This window comes from Anser anser (genome assembly GCF_964211835.1).
Source record: "Anser anser genome assembly, chromosome: 2".
NCBI classification, from domain to species: Eukaryota; Metazoa; Chordata; class Aves; order Anseriformes; family Anatidae; genus Anser; species Anser anser.
The window spans coordinates 22,937,909-22,953,989 of NC_139721.1; the positions used below are offsets into that span (position 1 = coordinate 22,937,909).

Below are 16,081 nucleotides of genomic sequence, written 5' to 3' on the forward strand. Positions count from 1 at the left end.
GAAAGAACGCTGTTAGAGCTAATACAGCATTAAAAATACATATAAAGGACGAGACTAGTCATGATGGGAAGAACTATAGCTTCACTCGCCTGATTCTTCAGATGGCTTAAAATAAAGTGACCTATAGAAACTATTATTCTCATCAACCTCTAAATGAGAGAAAAACAAACATTCATCACATTTCTTACCTGAGCCCCATCCTTTAATTTCAAGATACATTCCATTGTATTGATAGTGATGACAACTGGTTCTGATCCTAATTTTGTCCATGGCACATGAATCCGAAGTTCATGAATATGCCCACTTAGAAAAGTGAATGGTAGTTTCAGCTCCTAACAACAACAAAAGAAAAAGGGTGATCAATTAACTACTGAAATATATCAAAATTCAAGACACACTTGTAACTTATTATTTGTAACTTGAACCTTATTATTTTAAGGTTCTGGCACAAGACCTAAGTCAAAGGTTCTTCTCCCTCCCCAAATTAGCAGTGTGACTCTGAATTTGGCAACTAGCCCACTAATTGCTCACACATTACAACTAGTCTGTTTTAAAGACTCATCTGGATTCCTACGTCCTTGATAACAGAAGGTTTAAAGCCACCTCTTCCATGGAGCTACCACAAAGTGTGTCACTATTCCAGAGATAAGTAGAAATGAACCAGGTGAAAGTAAATACTTAAATTGATACCCAAACTGAATTATTCTGAAAACAAATCTGGAATTAAACAAACATTGACAAAGCCACAGCAAGGCAACTTCTTCCAAAATATTTTAGTATTTTTGAGTTGTAAGAGCTCAGGGCTCTTAAGATTGGACACAAACAAAAATGAAGCCTATACAAAAGCTATGAGGCACTAACAACTTAAAGTAGAAAATACTAATGAGTTTTTGTTAGATACATGCTTATTTGGTCCCTTTATTTTATGTAAATACAGTTTGTACTCTCATTCTAGTGTTAAAATAAATTTAAAGGTTAAGGAAACAGAAAACATATCCTGTCACGGACTCTTGGCTGCCACCTTGACTATACCTACACAAAATCACAATTTCAAGTCCTCATTCCAAAACCTGAGTTACAGACCTTCTCTTGAAAATAGTTTGAGAATTGTTAATCTGATTTTACAAGTGTTTCTTCATCCCTTTCACAAATACACTGGAAGATTTTAGCTAAAAGCCTCTCTCCTTAGGCATAAAATCACCACACATAAAATGTTAATCCAGACAGTTGCAGTTAAGCCACTGAAAACCAAGTACAGGACAGTTTAGTTACAGACATTGCTACACAGATAATACCAAAAATGAAAAGGTATCTTCTGTCCTGCAGCTTTGTGGGAGCCCACAGAAATAAATGATCAGAAAAACATGCAATCTAAAAAACACGCTACAATTTAAGGGACGATGCTTTCATGACTCAAACAGCAAATTATTACTATTTATGATAATAGAAATAAACTCCCTTTCCTCACTCACAAATATGTAATTTTTTTTATGTACCTCAGTACTACAATGTCTTTCTAGATCCTGACTTGTTTTCACACATGGAACTTATGAATTTACTTCAAAGACCATTTTACAACACATCTTTTCCTACCATTTGCTGGACGGATTTAACATATTCCCACTTTTTTTCTAGCTAACAGCATGGTATTGAAAAAATGAATGGAAGTCGGAATCCTTTCAAACTGAAGCAATACAGCCAAATGCACAGCGACACAGAACTTCGGCGTATTTAGAAAACATAGTTCCTTTGTTTCAAAGGAATTTTGATACAAACAGTGTCTGACATTATCCTAATTGCACAAGCAAGTTTCGTTACAGCAATGCAGAGAAATCTTTGTTGTGTTACTTCGGTAGACAATACAAAACAAATGTGTGCCAAATTTAGTAACTTGTTTATAATCCAACATAACAAAGACCAGTTTTATTTCTCTTCCTTTCCTGTGCAATCTTTCCCCTTTCATTAAGTATAGCATGAAATTCTGAATGTATTTTTGTACTTACGACAGATTAGGCCTTACCTTTTAAATTTTACATTTACATCATATAAATCTTTCAAAAGTTATGACATGGCTGAAAACAAACTCATGGGCTTGACATGTAAATAACTGGCTGACATCATGCAAGACCGCAGACCAGATGATCTTAATTCCCCTTGCTCTAAAATACAAGGCTCTTCTTAACTTTGGGGTGTAAGTACTGTTCCTCAATGTCAGTGTTCAAATACCTCTTCTTCACATTCAAGGCGGTGCTTCGCAAGTAACACGGTGGCACATCGCTCAGACACTTAAGATATTTTTACACCCTCATTTCCTTAAAGTTATTTTAAGTACATTGTCATTTTTCGTATTTGTCTTCGCTATTATTTGAATGCTTTCAGATTAAAACCTTCAGTCATTATAAAAGTGTAACGCTATAGTAAGGTTTCCTGGATTTTCTACTGTGCGCGTTTATTCACATACACTATCCCTGCAACACAATTTGTGTTTCAGGTGTCAATGCAGATTCAATCTTTATGAAGTCTTAACACAAACCATGTTTTGCTCTTCTCCCCATTAATCTATCTTTACAAAAGCGAAAGACAACATAGTGAAACAACATACATGACCCAAAAGGTACTGGCAGTTACCACTGTAACCAATGGTTTAAAGACCCTACAGTCACACACTGATTACATTTTTAATTAACTTTCAAAAACACTTTGACCAAGATACCAGACAGAACGTGTTAGCTAGCTAAAATGTTTAAAGAATCTTTCCATCACTAAAGAATTATCAAGCTATTAACATGTCTGAATAGATCTGGCAACTACAGTAACTTTTTACTTTGTACTGTTAATCTCAAAAATATCTTCAGAGATCCTAATTTTATTAGCTTTAATCTTCAACTGAAGATAATTATTATGAAATTAACTGAGGATTCAAAGAATGCCATAATTATGTCTGAAAGCCACATTGTAGCTAGAAGGTTGAGGCTGAGTGCAAACAAGCACTCAGCTTTCACTACAGAACTGGTATGGTCAAAAATACTGCCTAATGGCAAATCAGGTGGGGGAAGAGACAGACCCTAGAAGTTATTGCAAAGTCACTCCAGAAAGTTATATTATTTTAGTTTAATGACTGCATATAAAATATACATATATATACATATCAAGTATATATATATTTTTTTTTTCAGGTACAGAAATGTTCTCTCTTTGGGTTTGATAAATTTAAGTCAGCAGCTATATTACAAAAGATTTCAAGAAAAGCTGGAATCCTCTAACAATGTTCAATGTTCCCAAATACATTAACATGTACAGGTAACTTCTAGAGAGTTCAGCTTTTTAAGGGAATTTCCTGCCAGCTGCAAAGGCTTAGGGATGTTGCATTATTACATACTCAAAAAAAAAAGTTTTGTTGAGCAGGAATAAAGCAGTATCCCTTCAAAAAAAAAAAAGGAACAAAAAGGAGAAAGAAGAAAAAAAGAGATAAAGGACATCCTAAATATGCTCTGTGGGTCCAGGCAAGGTTCAAAGCATAAGAGCCAAATGAAGATCACCACATTTCACATAAACACACAGCCAAATGAACTGTTAAAAAAAAACTGAGCTACATTTTGTATTTACTATACATCCACATCCCCATCAAAGCCAATAAGACTTGCGCAAGGGTTCATGAAGCAGCACTTGCCAGTAGAACAGCCAAGACAGCAACAGATCGCACTGGGTATTTATGGACCGAGCTGAAACACGTACAGGCAAGGATCATCTCTGAGAAACTCCTTGAAAGTAGGCGATAGCAAACTCCTATAGGGCCAGGTACCATGCATGGTTTGATATATCCATCCCAAGTCACTGTTTGTTGTGAGAACAAACTTTATCCCTATAGGAGCGGTACAGCACTGTGACAGTTTACCCAAAGAGGAGGTTTTCACAACCCAGGCTGGAGATTCCAAGACTCAACAGAACAAAACTGATCTCATGTAATGCTGGTAACAGCTCCAAGTGCTCCAAGCAGGAGGTTGGATCAGACAACATCCAGAATTCCCTTCTGATCAATCCTCCTTTGATTCCATAGCATGTAAAATTAAAAAGACTTTAAATATACACAGGAGGAACACATCCTACCAACTGCAATCTAGTACCCACACTAATTGTATGGGCATCCCGTACCAAGAAAATGAGGAACTGAAAGGCATCTGCCTTGAGAGAAAATACAAAGGCCACCAAATACTTGGAAGGAAAATTAATCAGGCTCTTTACAGAAAGACTGACAATATCTCTTGAAAGGCTTGATCCTATTCTGAAAGTGGATCAGAGATACTTTATTGGCCATAAACACTTCTTTCATATTTCTAAAGGTTCCCCTGATAAAGACCACACAGTCTCCACAGTCTACTCCAATGCCTCATAATCTGATTAAAACATGAGAAGAAATTTCCTTAATGTCCAGTCTAAGTCTCCTGAGTAAAATTTATTCCATTCTTTCTTATCTCACACATAAAAGACATGCAAAAAAGACTCTTGCCTCATCTTACTTTATTTAAAATTAAGATACGGTCCTTGTCTTTTACATTGCTCTTCCATAGGCCGTATTATCTATATCTTCCATTAGTTTTTGCTTCCACTATTTTATTTCTCTCTCAGCCCCTTCATTTGGGATACAATTGGACACGGGACTCTAGCTCAGACTTGCTACTCCGTGTACAACAGCTTTATCTGTCTGACACACTTACACTGTCAACACGGATAAGCACAGAAGAAAGCAGTTCCTCAGCAAAGACTTACCCGGTTCATTTTAACTACAGGCTCCAAATTCTTCACCAATTGTTTTACTTGGTGAAGCTTTTCTTTTTACTGTTAAGTTACGGGGCCTCAGATCTAATCCACGTAAACTAGCTGACAAAATTCTCCCCTCAATTACTCAGGCTCAGATACAACTAGAATGATTAAAACCATAGCCATAAAACAATACAGAGAACACAAATCTGTGTTTGGTTTGCATAATTAAAAAGAGGTCTTCCTTGACTGTGTGACATTCTGAACTAGTTACTATATGCAATTGGTAAATATGACTGGAAAAGCGATCTAGTTAGATGTTTCTGTTGTTAAACAATGGTCACTGAAAGAATAAACATACACACAAAAGAGCCTCTCTCTTCACGCCCCCTTAGCTTGTAGAAAATGAAAAAAGTTACCATTCATCACTAAACAAATAGCATAGAATTAATACGAGAGTAACTATATGCAGGAAAAAACAATTTGCATAAGAAAAACAAGTAGTAAGTGAACATTTATCTGTGCAGACCCATGTAAACTGTTTGGTAAACTCTTGATTTTCCCAAAATCAAAGACACATAATACAGCTACTCTAATCAGAACATACCTGTTCAAGTACATCCAGCTTCAATTCAAGTTTACTAAGCACAACATCTCCCCCCCAGAGTGACAACTGTAGATCTGAAGGCTTCAAGTTCTTGATGTAGCGATTCACATAACTCATCAAAATGGGAGTTACATAGGACTCCAACATTCTGGAAGATTTCTGTATTACGGGTCAGGCACTAGAAACAAAGAGAAGACAATGAGGTATTATTTACAAATCTGTCAGCATAACTTCCAGTAAAGTGACAACCACGTTGTCTGGACATAGGCAAAAAATCTACCTCATATTCTAAACAAAGGATACGTATACAGACATAGAACCACAGAATGGTTTGGGTTGGAAGGGACCTTAAAGCCCACCCAGTTCCAGCCCCCTGCCATGGGCAGGGACACCTCCCACCAGACCAGGCTGCCCAAAGCCCCATCCAGCCTGGCCTTGAGCACCTCCAGGGATGGGGCATCCACAGCTTCTCTGGGCAGCCTGTGCCAGGGCCTCACCACCCTCTGAGCGAAGAATTTCTTCCTTATATCTAATCCAAATCTACCCTCTTTCAGTCTCAAGCCATTCCCCCTTGTCTTATCCCTACACCCCCTACCAAAGAGTCTCTCCGCAGCTTTCTTGTAGCCTTGTTTAGGTACTGGAAGGCTGCAATGAGGTCTGTCTGGGAGCCTTCTCCAGGCTGAGCAACCCCAACCATCCGTATACTTACACTTAAATATGAAATAGATATCAAGATGAAAGCAAGTCTATTTGGATTTATGAATACCCAGCTTTTAGATATATATATACACACATACACATATACACACGTATATATATAGGAGCTAATAACTAGGATGTTCACTACCCAAAAAAGACAGAGGGAGGGAGATGGAGAAGATATCAAGCACCCTCCCATACTTTCACCTAAAACTCACACAAGTAACTTACACTACAGCTAAACCCATACAGATCCTACCGCTCTTAACTAACAAACGCCCGTATTAAGACACCCCCGAGAAACACCTCGCCGCTCTCACACCCCAACCAACGCGCACAGAGCCAGAACACCTGCTTGAAACCCCCCTCACCCCAACGCCCCCCTCACCCCAACGCCCCCCACCCGCACCTGGGCTCCCCTAGTGCCACCCCCCCTCCCACACTCCCCTCCCTCCCCGCACCGCCGCGCTTCCCCAGGGACACGCACCCCTCCCCAGCGAGCCGGGGCACCCCCAGCAGCTCCCGTGCCGGCCGTGCCCGCCCGCCCGAGGCTGTGCGGGGCCGGGTGCCCGCCCCACAGCGGCTCGGTGCCCCCCTCCAGGGCCGGCCGGGCAGCAGGAGCCCGGCGCCCTGCGCGGCCGCCTCACGGCCGCTTCCTGGTTCCCCGCTCCGTGCGCTCCCCTCTATCGTCCGGGCGCGTCTGGGCTGGCCGGCCCGGCCGGAAGGGTTTAAGGGGAGCACCGCGGTGAGGCCGGAAGGTGGGCGTGAAGGCGGAGGAGAGGTGTTTGCCAGGAGTTCCGCCCCGGCGTTATGGGGCGGGGAGGGGGTGTGCGCATGCGCGGTGCCGGCCGCCCTGTGAGGGTGGTCGCTTTGGGGTGTGGTGGCTGCCGGTCGGTGTCCGCGGCTGAGGAGGAGCCGCCTTCCTCGGTACATTGCCGCCGTGCGGGGCGCCGAAGGAGGCCTCTCGGGCTGAGAGCACGGGCTCCAGCCTGTCCTACATTAATCCTGGGATGTGTTCCTGGAGGCTGCAGGGCTTCAGCCCGCTCCCTCCCCGCCGCCTGGTTCCCGCAGCGCTGACGGGTGGCCGTTGGGCAGATGTCGGTGGCAGCAAGCGTGTAGCTGGTTCTCAACCTGTCTAATAAAGATGTGTGTTTCCCGTATCGCTTTCGTGTGGTGTTCTAACTAGGCTCTGAATTTCAGTATTGAACGTGAGGAGAAAGTTACTCAGAAATATCTTGGGCTTTCGGCATGCCCAGAGCAATGCTGACAGAAAAACCCTCTGGGACAGCGCCAATGCCCTGGGCATGCACTGGGGAGAGTGGATTAACGGGATCCTCGTGGGGTCGATGTGGGAAAGAGCAGGGGCTTATTTTTTCCAGGGTGAATGACTAGCCTGTTACAAAGGCCTCCTACTTTGGTTTTTAAAGACGAGTCTGATATGACCATTGAGTTTTACATTCCTTGTAGAAATTCCAAATCTTATGCATTTAACCTGTACGGTGTAGTTCCATGTCTGGAAACAAAAGACAGCATACACATGCTGAGTTAATCATGAATCTATCCTTTTTTTAAATGAACAGTCACCTCACTTACTGTGCCATCTTCACTCAAGAGTCACAGCCCGCAAGGCAGTTTTCCCTCCACAAACCTGAAGCAGTTTGGACTGCTTTTACCCTTATGACGAAGGTCACCACTTCCAGAGCTCATGGTAGAGAAGTGTTTGGCCATTTTCAGCAGCTGTGGCATGTCAACCTGTGAGAGATGGTAGCAGGCAGCTGAAGGTCAGAAATACTTTAACAGCATCAGTGATGTTTCAATAAGAGTATGTTTTCAGCCTGCAATTTCTCTAGTGCTAACGTTCTTGAAGCGTTCCTTTACATAACCGCTACACATTTCTGTCCCTGTGCTAGAGTTGTGGGAGTGGTGAATTTTACTGATAAAACTTTTCGGGAGTGTGCGCTGTGAGCCAGCTCAGTGAAATGATGTGTGTTAATGGCAGCAACCTCATTCATAGCACGGCCTCCCTGTAGACTTGCATTGACACAACAGAGGGATATGCCAACAGATAAGTGTAATGCTGAAGCACACCCTAAGCATGCATCAAAAGCCTTCATATTCAACAGAAAAACATTCCTCTGTTCCTTTGTCCATTATGTGATTACTTCTGAATGACACATCCAATCAACACTGGAATGTTTTCTGAAAGTTTGGAATTGAAGAACAACGCCCTATTTTGGTGAAAATCAGTAAACTAGAAGAAGAGTAGGGGAGACACGTGGTGTTCCTGGCAGCTGCTTGGCAGACCTAGCAGCTCTGAACAACTCTGTAATTTTCCTGGCAGTTATTAGCATTTCATTATAACTACCTCCATCTCAGTTCCAGTTCCAGTATGTTGACGCCCTGAATAATTTATTTCCTACAGAAGAGAAAAGTACAAAAAAAGTGGGATCATGCAGGAATTGGTCTTTGACACAAAGGAAGCGGGTGGCACAAAACGAAAGTAGCCAGAGAACGTTCCAAGAGGTCCCTGAAGAACAAAGACACGAGAGCTCAGGGTGCAGGGAATTTGCAGGTAATAGGCGGAGAAATTAACTTGGGCCCACTGAAGCAACAAAGGCATATCTGCTGGAAATGTCAGTGTAGTGCAGCTGCCTGAACTAGCCCGATTTATTCAGTATTTCAGCAATCCGGTGAGACACGCAGGTCAGGTACAACCTAAAACTGCATGTTTAGTGACATACATGTCTTCATTCATATAGTAGCTGACTTGAGTAATTCTGAATCCATTAAAAATTAGTATATCTAAAACTAGAGAGCGGGGAAGTGTGCACAAGATTGTGTAACATTTGGCCAGACGTGTGAAGATGACAGGACTTCAGGGAAGTCCTCTGGAAACGTATCTACCTGCACAGGACTACATCTTGATAAAAGAGACTGTAGGAGAATTTCTAGTTTCAGTGTTGTTGCTGATATGTATGATTTGCCATTTTCTGCAACAGAAGCAGAGTAAATGAAACACGGAAGGGAAAAACAGAGTTCATGAAAAATGAGGAAAGATGAGGAAACAGGGAGTACAAATAAGTGACTATCCCACTACCAGATGCTGCAGTCAAGGGGAAAACAAGGAAATTAGACTTTTAAATAGATTTAAAACAATAAAATAAAACAAGAAACAGCCACGCAGCCAAATTAGTCCAATTCTACCTCTCTTGTTCACAAACTTAAACCAGCCCTTTCTTCTGAGCACAGTTTTGCAAAGCCTCCTGCTATGACATCGGTGTTTGACAGCCCTTAGGCTACCCATGTACGAGAAGAGTCTGCTGTTTTGTGATTATATGCCCCATAGACAATAAGAGATTGACAGAATGAAAGAGTTGCTGACTGTAACCTGTGAAAGAAATAAAAATGATTTGGGCTTCTTCCTCCTTTTCTGTTTATAGGTGCTAACACATGGACTAGTTAATTTGTAATGTTTCCCGGTGGTTTCTTTTTAAGTTTCTACTGCAATGATATTGCATTTTGTCCTGTTTTACTGGGAATTTGCTGAGCTCATGGCTATACTGACTAAAATTACAGACCTTCTAATATTTTTCAGGCTTTTAAAAATTACATCAACAAAAGCAAGCATTATAAATCAAGTCTGTTTCTCTGTTAGAATTACACTGCTTATTAGTAATGCCACATATCTAATTATTAAATCATATGTGGTCATCAAAAAGTGGGAAACAAATCGTTGCCACACTGTATATATCACTCTGAAATTATTTTCAAATTCACCAAAATGCACATAGATTTGATATTTGGGAAAAAAAAAATAATTTTTATTAAATTTGCACATACACTTTCATCATGATGTGAATGTTAGGTATATTCCAGATTTAAAGGTACAGACAGTTGTCTATTGTAGGCTTCATTTGTTCTTCTATTCCCTAAATTTTGCCTGAAAATTATACTGAAGAAGACATGCAGATATGGGCTTAAGGTAGTAATTTTTTTTTCAAGTGTTAAGGAAGATTGACTGAATTATGGGACTTTTAAAATGGAAAATCAAAGTTCAAAAAGAAAAAAGCTGTTTTTAAAATAAATTTAGAGTTTGTAACTAATATTATGAGCATGACTCTGTCAAAATGGTGAAGTCCAGACTAAGTAAAACTAGAAAGTATTAATTTAGTGTACTAAGTTCACAAGGTTCTGGAAACAAGTAGCTTCTGGTATATAATCCCAGCTCACTGCTGCCTCATCTGACTTCTTAGAAAATCACTTTTCCCAACACATTAAATCTTTTAAAGTTAAATTCCCATAACAGATGATGAGCAGAAGGCTGAGCACGCTGGGGACTGAGGCACATTTACAGAGGTTTGGGTGCTAACCTGTCTTGAGGTTTTTGCTGGCTTCCCCAGTCCTCCCTGTTAATGAGTGCACACTCTGTATTTAAGGGGGAAACATCTTACAAATCAGGAGACATTTCTTCTCAGAAAGAGCAGTCAGGCACTGGGACGGGTTGCCCAGGGAGGTGGTGGCGTCACCGTCCCTGGGGGTGTTCAAGGAAAGGTTGGACGTGGTGCTTAGGGACACGGTTCAGTGGGTGACATTGGTGGGGGGGGAATGGCTGGACCAGGTGATCTAGGGGGTCTTTTCCAACCTTAATGATTCTGTGGTTCTATGGTTCTAAAGTCCCTCTTCAGAAGAGTGTGCAATGGTCTAACAACCAACTTAACCAGCACGAGCATTGCTGGTGTGCAAAGGGTCTGGCGCGGACAGCTGGGCTACACTCAGGTGTAAGGATTTAACTACAGAAACTGGGATTTTTAAATGTAGACTGCATGCATAAATTCTTTTTACGTACATTCAGGTTGCTTTTGGAATTATTAGCCCTCCGATATAGAGGTTATATTGTTTCTGCAGAGTACCTGTGGTACTGAACTTCTATTCACATACCAGAGTGAATGAAAGATATGATAGGGAACCTGAACTGAAGGCAGCGGGAGCATACAAGCAATGCAGTTTTGGTCTTCTGGGAGTATTATTTCCAGATAAATCCTAGGAGATGTGCATGCACAGCCAGATCAGGAAGGTTAAATCTTTAAAGTCTTTTGAAAGGTTTTGTTGGATCGGTAATGAAGGAGAACAATTACCTGTGTTTCAGTAGTGCAGTTTTAGGGTATATAAAGCTATTTGACCTGTTTAGAAATGCTTAAAGAGTTTATGTATCCTTTGGGTCTAAAGAGAGATCTTTGAATTCTATACCTAATTATGGAACACACCAAAAAAAGTCAACCAAGAAGATATTATTCTTGGTTCCAATACATGAAATGTATATTTGACAATGGTAAAATGTATCTGTGAAGAAACATATAATTTATTACTGCCTCCAGGCACGAGGAGATTTATGCACTAAATGTTTCACACAGGGTTTTGCTTGACTATTGCTGTACTGTTCATGCAAAACATATGTACTTGTAATGACAACTTCTAGCATGCGTTCTTTCAGAATAGTCCTGCTTTTCAAAAGTTAAATGGGCACTGTTCTCTGACCTTAATGTATTTATATTTAAATCTCTACAGATAAAGAACTATAAATAGTACAAATATAGAAATTTGTATTTGTTTATTTACATGTACAAATAATTGTAAATAAATAAGAAATGCATAAGTATAAATACCAAATATTGCATTTTTCCTTTAAAAACATTATGTATTATCAAAAGATAAAAAGTAAATGGCAGCTTTATTTTGTGTCACCAGGTGATTCTTTAGAGGATGAAGGTAGAAATGGCAAAGCTCAGGAATGTGTTTGGTTTGAATTATGCTAAAATCCAGTTGCTTTCATTATTTATTGGCAAAATGAGTTTCTCAGTGAAGCTGTGACACTCTATGAAGCCCTTTGTCCTGCAACTGAAGCCAGATGCATTTCTACAGGAGCTGATGTTTGTTCCAAAGTTTCTTCTTAATGTGAATGAAGACATGTTTAGACTTGATTTGCATATTTAGAGCTGATATTAATGAATATCAGACAGGTTGAACAGCTACTAGAACTGCAAAACCATGAAAATGTGTGTCAGCTCCAAAAATCCAGCCTTGGCATCTTGTTGGCTGCCACAGCTCTGTGTGAAGAAAATGTTTGTTGTTTCAGCAGTGATCTCCTGGGCTTCCAGGACTTTATAGGTGAGTAAACATGGGTTCTAACACTGAAATCTGGCTATATACATTGAAGTCAGGCTACAAACGAGACCAAGGACTAAAGAGAACATATAAAGCATATGATCAGTATATTTGGATCTTTTATATGAAGGAAGCTCTTTGTTATTTCCAGAATATTTGGTATTTTTTTAGTTGTTTACACTAGATTATAACTTAAGGGTCTTAGGCTTACTTTTTTCCCTGCAAAAATTTACAAATGTTAGTATTAAATGATTTTCTGATGCATTTTGCTGTAAAGCTAAGTAGCTATTTCACACCTCTCCAAAAATCAATGGCTATAAAAGAGCTGCAAGGGTCCCACTTCCAATGGGATGACTGCTCAGCATTCCCTCTACTCCTGAAAAGTGACATGTAGAGTCTGGCAAAAACACCTGCACACAGCGGGAGATTAGGATGAAGTGTATGACAACCTGGAAAGATGGACATGTGACCACTCTGACACAAGAAAGGAGACTGCACCAATGCTTAAGGCAGGAAGCCTGGTGATTTGATTGAATTTTAAACTGAGGTGAAGACAGAGCAGGTGAATACAGCAAAGAAAAAGCAGAGGAGACCTGGAAAACATGATTAGGAGTTGTATACATCACCTATTGATCATTTTGCAGTTTTGACACATTTGTTTTGATAAGTTTTGAGACACTGTGGATTTGTTATTGCTTTAAACCAAGTGCTTCTCACTATCCAGGCAGCTGTTATCAATTATTTGCTTCCCTCATTTATTTCTTTTAATCCATGCTATTTTCTTTTCATGTTTTGGGTTCAACATTACTAACATTAATTTGTTATGAAGTGGAAGTTGGAGAAAGTGGAAACCTTACTATTTAGTGTTAAGTACACTGAGTAGGCAGCATTGCACATAGTGTGTTCTACTCCAAGGACCTGCTATTTTTGGTCCATACTTTTACTTAACCCATTCTCTGGCAACTGGTACTGACTTCCAGTGTGTCATATCCAACATGCATTTATGTGATGCACAAGAAATTCTGAGTACGCTTTTTATATCACCCTGTCACAATGCATTGAACAGTTCATTATGTACAGATAAACATCATTCAGTAGCCCAAAGAGGAATAATTATACCATACAATTTACACTTTTCTTAGTTCTAGTTCAAATCGGTGTTCCTAGTTCCATTTGAATTACATGCCATCCACCGAGTATTTTTCCGTGTAATCTAAAACATGGAGGGATGGGAAGAAGGATGGGAAGACCGCTGACTTATCTCAGCCTATTACTAGTAGCTGGAGTTTGAGAGACTGCTTTAGAGAACATGCAAATATTTGTAGCATGATTTAAGTGAGAGATGATCGCAATGTTTTATGAGTTATTGCAGAGAATCTTATTAGATAATTTATTACCACTCTTTTCTGAATCTTGCTCCATAATGGAAATTCTTAATATCTATGTGATAAATATGTAAGAAAACGTGACTAGCACACTCCATTAGTAATTTGCATTTGTGACACAGACTGCAGAAATGTTTGCTGATATCAGGACACTGGGTTTCTGATAGCTTGGTCAAGCTTTACGTAGATATTTCATGGCTGTGAATAAATATGAGTCTATGAGATGGAAAGAACTGACTCTTAAAAACGAATTCTTAACTTTTGTTTCAAAGACTGACACCACACAAATTACAAGGGTTACAGTAATGAATCTCATACCCTTACATCTACATGTCTCTTCATCACCTTTATTGTGTTTTCAGACAAACACCTGCCATTTCTAGAAATGTAGAGTCCTGAAATGGTGTGCTCCTCCCAGCAGAACACAGCTGCTGATGCAACCCATCCTGATTTTAATTCTGGTCAGAAATTACCTGGAAAAATTAAGTAATCTTAGGCTATTTTCTCTTCATACCCATGCTTTCCCTTATGTTTAACACAGTTTCTTCTCCAACAAGAACAAATCTCTGTGAAAAGGGGAAAAATAATTGTATTTTGTAGGAGAGTACATTTGCTTCTTTCAAACATACAAATATGGTACTGAAAAAGGATGAATGTTTGTTTTAGAGGAGATGAACAAAATCATTACCAAGGTAATCTAAACTTTACTCATTTACTCCTTGCTATCCTTTGTCGTCTCGCTCTATCAGCAGGATGTCTACCAAAATGACAACAGCTAGGAGCAAGTGAACTGATACTCTCCCTGTCTGGTGGATCACTGTCACAGGGTTATGTCCTTGGGCTCCCCATCCATCCATCCATCCATCCGTCACATCTCCATGTTACCTGTTACCTTAGGATGTAATTAGGTGCAACATTTCTTCGCATGGCAAGGCTGATGTACAAAACACATGCCAACTGTTACATCTGGGGAAAATGTAAAGACAGATGACACCTTTATTTTGTATGTTTTTCAGGCAGGGACCATCTTCTTGTGCTGTACGTTGTCATATAAAACGTTAGCTCAGTTTGTGACTGCAGCTGCTAGCTGCTGCAGCAATGCAAATAATTTTGGTAGCAAAATCCTTTCAGTGAGATCCAGTCCATCGAACTGAAGTAATGCAAATCCAGTTTACATTACTTGGATGACCTTTAAAACCGTTGGAGTTAAAAGCAATGGGTATTGGCTCATGAAGAATTATGGGGCTTCTAAAGCTGTCTATGAATCTCTTCCAGCTCAGGAGCTTCCCAGCAGTAGCCGCTGTGAACTGGCAGGAGGACCAAAGGCCTTCCTGTGTACTGCACTTCTCAGAATTTTTGCACTAGATAGAGAGGGATATAGTGGCCACAGAGAAATGCAGCCAAAGAAAGGCAGTGTGTAAATATGACTGGAAAAGTAGATGAACGCAAGTCTGAGTAGAGCAGGAGTTTAAACCAAAACATCCTCCAAACTTCAGGGAGTTGGGAGCACCTCCAGTTGGTTGTCTTTGTCCAGATGCAACAAGAAATGAAGCACTTCTTTCCAGACACCGAGACAAAAAAAAAGAATGGACAGCAGATGTGTCATTTTCCCCAGCTAAACAAACTTCTGATGGACTGTTTCACTCTCACTGTACAAAGAGGAAAGAACCAAGCAGGATGCTCTTAACTGGGTTGTAGCAGACAGACCGACCCTGCCTGTCCTGCTCTCCAAGGGCGTGCTGCCTTTGTGCTCTTTCATAGATGGTTAGCACTAAAACCACTAAAACATCGCCATCTCCAACCAAGTGAGAAGCCAGGGCCATATCACAGTAGTTCCTTGCTTCTGAATCGGTGCTCGATCCATTACAAGAAGACAAAAATACAGAATAAATATTTTTACTAGAGTACATATCCTGGTCATATTGTTTCAGGCTGTTTGGCCGTACAGTCTGCGAGACAGTGCGCTGGTTAACATTGTAAAGGCTCCTTTCAGAACCTGGAAAGTTAGAACATATATTATTTTAATGAAAGCATAGATTGTGGAGGCTACAACAAAATCCACAGGAAGATCCTAAATCCTCCAACACTTTGGATTTTTCAACAGCCTGGATTTGGATTGACCCTAATAATGTGTATACTTAGCGCTTAGAATCACATGTGTAAGGTCCATAGAAAATACAATTTACCAGCTGTGCAAGTATTTTTCTAATGACTCAGACTCTCTGCTTTTTTGTTATTGTATAAAAATGTGATGCTTTTAAACTGAGCAGCATAAATTACATTGTTGCTTCTCTGCAGTAATATAAGGTAACCTTTTCCCTTGGTTATAGGTTTTTAAAGGTTGGTATGGATTGTTCCATGTATCCACTGCACCTCCTGGAGTTTGGTTATTCTCTCTCCTCAGACAGAGTGTCTTTCAGGTACTTTTGATATAATGTGCTTTTTAATTATGAAAGATATTAAATCTTCC

General features: G+C 40.1%; 1 protein-coding gene across 9 annotated transcripts in view; it reads right to left on the bottom strand.

Moving 5' to 3' along the window:
• Positions 1 to 7,246, bottom strand: part of VPS13B (vacuolar protein sorting 13 homolog B) — a 478,347-nt gene extending 471,101 nt beyond the window's left edge. For all 9 annotated transcript variants that reach the window (XM_083824116.1, XM_083824118.1, XM_083824115.1 and 6 more), the window contains exons 1-3: positions 6,552 to 7,246; positions 5,366 to 5,543; positions 189 to 332 (exon numbers count right to left, since the gene is read on the bottom strand). In XM_083824116.1, the coding sequence (XP_083680242.1) occupies positions 189 to 332; positions 5,366 to 5,512 (291 nt within the window). In that variant the 5' untranslated portion in view covers positions 5,513 to 5,543; positions 6,552 to 7,246. The remainder of the gene's footprint in view (positions 1 to 188; positions 333 to 5,365; positions 5,544 to 6,551) is intronic.
• Between the last annotated feature and the right edge of the window lie 8,835 nt (positions 7,247 to 16,081).